This window comes from Chrysochloris asiatica, unplaced genomic scaffold (genome assembly GCF_000296735.1).
Source record: "Chrysochloris asiatica unplaced genomic scaffold, ChrAsi1.0 scaffold00099, whole genome shotgun sequence".
NCBI classification, from domain to species: domain Eukaryota; kingdom Metazoa; phylum Chordata; class Mammalia; order Afrosoricida; family Chrysochloridae; genus Chrysochloris; species Chrysochloris asiatica.
The window spans coordinates 6,205,534-6,211,415 of record NW_006408617.1 but is presented as its reverse complement, the minus strand read 5'-3'; the positions used below and the strand labels follow the sequence as shown (position 1 = coordinate 6,211,415).

The following is a 5,882-nucleotide window of genomic DNA, read 5'->3' as shown; positions in this document are numbered from 1 at the left end:
TTTCCCAATTTTAAAACATTCAGTGTTCCCATGCTCTGTTCGAACAACTGCTTCTTGGTCCAGGTACAGATTCCTCAGAAGTACAATTAAGGATTACAGTTAGGTTTATTTTTATTTATTTATTTAAATCTATTTGATTTCCTCTTCATTTGGAAGATCTGTATCTATAGTATTCTTTCTTTTTACTTTGTGTTTTTGTTGTTGCAACTGCATCTCTGGTTCTCTCTTTTCAACCTTATTATAGGTCTATTTTGCTTCACATACTTCTATATCTGAGTTGAGTTTAGGTGATATTGTCATGTAAGTTAGCTTCAGGTTATTGTCCACTATTGTTGGTTCTCTGTCCAAAGAACTCCATTTGGTAGTTTTTGCAATGTTGGACTGGTTTTTACAATTTATTTTAATTTGTTTGTCTGAAAATGACCTAATTTTGCTGTCATATTTGATAGACCATTTTGCTGAATATATGATTCTTGTTTGGCTTTTATTTTTTTCAGTTTTTATATATGCCATTCCATTGTCTTCTTGCTAGCATGATTTCTTCAGATAAATCAGAGTTTAGTCTTATTAGTTTTACTGTGTAGGTAAAATTTTCATTTTTCTTGAGCTGTCCTCTGGTTTCTTTCCTTGACTTTGGTATTGAATAGTTTGATTATAATCAAACAAGTTTCTTTTAGAATCTATCCTGTTTGGAGTTCATTCAGCTTCTTGAATGGCTGTCTTCTTATCTTTCATAATGTTAGGAAAGTTTTCTTCTAACACATCTTAAGACAATATTTTATATATTATTTTTTTAAGTCTTTGTGTTCTAGAATTTGTATCACACATGATAATGCCCCATATAAATCTTAGACTTTCTTCAGAATTTTTTGTTATTTTGTTCTGATTTTTCCTCTAGCACATTAATATTAAGAGATTTTATTCATGCTCAGTAATTTAAGTTTCCATTGATTCAATTCTGTTTCTTTACCTTTTCAGTGTATTACCTATTTTTGAAGTGTTAGCATTAATATTCTGGTTTTCTAATTGCTGACTTCATATGCTTACTATTTTTTCAATTATATTGTCAATTTTGTTTCCTGATTTTGTCTGCTTTCCTTGATTTCATCTTTGATCTTTCTCTCAGTCTGCTGAAGTTGTCTAATTAGCATTATTTAAAATTCCTTATTAGGTAGTTCTGATACCATTTTGGTGTTATGTTTTTGAATCTGTAATTTGGTGACTTGTTTGAAGCTTTCTGTCTTGTTTGTTTGTGTAAGCTGAAATTCCCTGCTTGCTCCAAGACATTTTGATATCATATTTATTATATAAAATCATGTTTCTGATGACTTTTTATTGTATAACTTTGTTGAAGTAGAAATGATTTATATATTCAATAAATTGCTGATATTTTATTGGGTCATTATTTTGCAACTGAGCATATAGGATTCTTGTGTTGGTAACAGTGCTCTTCCTTTCATAGTACTTTGAATATTCAGCTCAACATGAAATTCGGCATAACATCCAGAAGGAATTATGTCTTCATGCTGCTCAAGGTCCCGCTCAGCTGAGGACATGTGCCTATAAAGGTCACAATACAGTCACTGCTGGAGAACAGATATGGGAGATCCAGAAGGTACTTTAGTGCAATTAGCCCATCCCTTTATGTCATTATTTTTTAGCTCTAATTGCTTATCTGAGGAGCACTGATGGCACAAATGTTTAAGAATTCTGCTGCGAACCCCTGGTTGGAAATTCCAACCTGTCCAGCAGTTCCATGAAAGACCTGGTGATCTATATCAGTCATGATTATAGCCAAGAAAATTCGATGTGGTTGTTCTGCTTTGTCACATGGCTTAATAAGAGTTGCGATAGAATCTGACTGAACCCTACAACAAAAACAGCAGTTGCTTATCTGTGAAAATGTGTAAAATACAATATATTAATACTGTCCACTAGAATTTCTCTACCTTTGTTAACTTTATCTACCTATGTGTGTGTGTGCACATGCATAACATCTTTAACATCTATAAGTTAAACACACCAAGAATCAGAGTACTTGTAAAGCTGATTTGTTAAAGTTAGGTTTATTCAGATCAACACTTTTGAGAATTACTATTATTTTTTTTACTTTTGAGGGTTTCTTACTTGCTTTCTGCAATGGGCAATTCTTTGTTTGTTTGGCAAAAAGGAAAAAAATAATTTTTTAAAATCACCTAACATGATTCATTTTTTCCTGTTCTGTTTTAGTACACGCCCCCACTTTTTTTTTTTTTTTTTTTTTTTTAAGAATCTATATATAAGAGAGAATGCAGAGAAATCTTTTCTGTCTTATACACATGCTCTAATATTTCATTGGAGCATGATGATTCTTACCTGAAAATTATTTTACACAATTAGAACACCTTAAGGATTGACTTTTAGGATTTTGATAGTTTTTAAAGAATTGACCATTTATATATCTATAAATAGAATGGTTCTTGTTTGAAAAGTTTATTCAGAGTTTGCTCTGTCTACTCTCTTATTTATATGATACCTTTTGTGAGTTAAATTTTACTGATAAGAATTGTCGTTAAGTGCAGTAGAGTCAGTCCTGACTCCTAGAGACCCTATATAGGGTTTTTGAGGAGCAGATGGTGAGTTTGAACCACTGACCTTGTGGTTAGCAGTCCAAGGTGTTGTTTAAACCAGAAACCAAGATTCTGTCATAGTTATTGTTAGTGATTTAAAGTTAAGGATGATGTATATTTGTTTTGCAAGTCACTCTTTAACTTTGATGAGACTGTAAAGTTGTTTTTACATTTATTACTTAACTGTGAGTCTTAAAACTTACTTTATTTTTCTTTTTATTGTAGGATCAACTTCTGTATAATTCGTTCTTAAAAATGTGCCTTTCAGCAAATGGAGAGCATCCAAGTTTAGTGTCATGCAATCCATCAGATCCACTCCAAAAATGGATTTTTAGCCAAAATGATTAAGTGTTCCTTAAAATTAAGGAGTTGAAAAAGAAGGTATTCTTTCTCATAAAACTGTGACTAGGCATACACTGTAGTTTTTTTTTTTTTGAAAATTATGCAAAAGCAGCTAATTATAACTTATTCCAAGTGCATTTTTTCCTATTTATATCTTAAAATGTCTACATAGCACTGCTACAGAAATCCTTTAAATTTCTGTTTCAAAGCACAATAATTAATAATACCAAAGACTATTTTCATATGTGTAGGTGTAGGGGAAGAGATGTTTACAGTATGGAGAAAATAATTTTCCTAGTAAAGTGATGTTTATGTATTTTGTATATTTAATAATATGCAAGTGCTATATCCACACACTTACAATGAAAAATATTCCCTCTAGTTTTTTTGGGGAGGGAGAAAATTTTGATACTGTATTTTTTTAATTCCATAGAAATAGACCAACGAAGGTCAAACATTGACCTTTGTGCACAATCCAGAAAATTTTTATAGATCTAGAATTTATTATTTAAAAATATAGGTTAACTATTTTGCCTTTTGTGTAACTTGTCTGTCAAATGTCTCCTAAACATGAAACTAAATGGTCAGGAAGAGGAGTATTTCTAACTCTTCAGTTTCTTGTAAATTTAAAAAAAATATTTCTTAGTCAAAGCCCACTCCACCTGAAGCACTTAAGTCTTCCTTAAATAACTATACTGTATTTTCCAAACACAGTGATAAAAAAAAGCGTTATAATTTGCTATGTGTTGAAAAAGGTATTTTTTCCTTTCCTTATGCTAGTCTTTGTATTTTCTTACCATAATTCACTAATCTTGCATAGTTATAAAATTAAATTTCAAATACAGAATACTTGACATATTTAAAGCTAAAATTATATGTTAGTGATGCAGTTATAGTGGTCTGTAATTTCTTTTCTTATCAAAAAAGCCTTATTTTTATCAACATGGAAACACAATTTAAAAAAATCCTAAATGGTATTCTAATTATTTGATTAAGTTTTTTTCTCTTTAGAGAAAATATATAATTGATAATTGGTGAAGGAAATATGAAGGTTATATAATGAATTTCTGAGCACTTACTGTTTATAGAGCCATCAGATATTTCTTAAGAAAAACATTTGATAGTAATGGCCTTAAAAAATATAGACTGGAGAATATTCTATATTTAGATATTTAAAAGATTTTGTACTTATATCTGATAACTTTCCTTGGACATCTGATAGAGTAATTTAAAAACCAGTATTTTAGGAAATCTAATATTTTTTCTTTTTGATCAACCTATGTATAGATATCTGATATTCTTATGCCAGAAGTAGGATTCTGATGCTTGGCTTCATATTTTAAACCTGGCAAGACCCCGAATGTACAAAAGAAAGCATTTATTATTATTATTAGTCTCATCTCTTTATTGTTTATAACTTTGGACTTGAATTTAAAAAGCTGCATTCTGGAATTGATAACTATGCCAACTTTTATTTCAATTCAGTTAACACTAACTGTGTACCCATCTTTGTGTTAAAAGTAAGGCATTGTCCTTGAACATGTCTCATGGAATAAAAAGACTAATTTTGAAATAATATATATAACATAAATATTATGTTATATTTTATAATACAGATGGCAGCTCACATTCATATTTGATATTTCTTTGAAAAGTAATGTGTCTCTATTACTTTAATATGTATTATGAAATATACACTAGCACCCACTTATGTGTACAATATATTGTTTCTCAATTTGTTACTCTAGATGTGAACATCCAGGAGCAAGTATTGCTCTTACAACTTCTTATATTTCTTTGAAAAAAAAAATCATCAGATATTTTATAAATGAACTTCAGTAAAGCATGTTTTATAAGAAGTAAACCTGAGTGTTCTCTGTGTGTCAGTCATGTGTAGTCATGTCGTGATCCAACTAGAATCTATTTAGGTTGATTTTATTATGACTGAGTTAAATGCCTTCTAAGGTAACATAATTCAGGAGCCTCAGGCTCAAGTGTCAACAGATAAATTCATTATGAATTGGCTCTTTGGGGTAGATATTATCTTTTAAAAGTCTGAGTCTTGGAGCAATGCTAATAAGGAGATATTTATGGAGTTTGGCTGCCACCCATCTGATTTACATGCACTCAAGTGTGAAACTGTGGAGCTCTTACTGTACTTGTAAAGAACCTAATGGCACAGTGGTTAAATCCTTGACTGTAAATCAGAAGGTCAGCTGTTCGAACGCACCATTCACAGCACAAGAGAAAGAAGGAGCAATCTGCTTCCATAAAGATGTACAATTGTAAACTATGGAACAGGTCTACTGTTTCCTATTGGGTTACTTATGAGTCAATCAACTCAGTAGCAAAGGCATTTTTGCTCATCAACTGTGGCAAAATCCTTCATTGTACAAGCACTGGTATGTCACCTTCATTCCAGAGGACTATGTCTCAAGAACTGGTTAGTAAGCTACACTGCCTAACATACCTGACAGGCAGGTTCTTTGAAGACTGAGTTGTGATCCAACAACTAACCACAGTAGAAAATAAACTCTATACTAAAATCGACTATTGCAACCAGTGATGCTGATCATTCATTAAGTTTATATGACTAGAGAATTGCACTTATTGTTGATATACAATTTAATTAAATACTATGGGACCATCAAAATATAAATATAAAAGATAAGGCATTTCTAATTTTTTAGAACAGGTGTAATGCTTTGGAAAGGCTAGAAAAATGCCAGATTTCTAAGATTTTTGTATTCAATTCCTTCACAGTTCATTTTAAAGAAAGTAAAATTTTAAATCTGAAGACTTACATTTTTAGGTGCAAGAAAAATGTTGCAGAACTCATTTGTCGACTTACACTCAAAAGAAAATGCATTGGCTATACATCAGAATATTTGTAAAGAGGTTAATATACATATACATATAGAGGTATGAATG

The 5,882-nt window shown here is 30.9% G+C and overlaps 1 protein-coding gene across 1 annotated transcript in view; it reads left to right on the top strand.

The window, feature by feature from the left end:
• GALNT3 (UDP-N-acetyl-alpha-D-galactosamine:polypeptide N-acetylgalactosaminyltransferase 3 (GalNAc-T3)) overlaps positions 1-3,930 on the top strand; it is a 100,728-nt gene extending 96,798 nt beyond the window's left edge. The window contains exons 10-11 of the mRNA XM_006867004.1: positions 1,463-1,615; positions 2,835-3,930. Coding sequence (XP_006867066.1) covers positions 1,463-1,615; positions 2,835-2,957 — 276 coding nt within the window. The 3' untranslated portion in view covers positions 2,958-3,930. The remainder of the gene's footprint in view (positions 1-1,462; positions 1,616-2,834) is intronic.
• Positions 3,931-5,882: the final 1,952 nt, after the last annotated feature.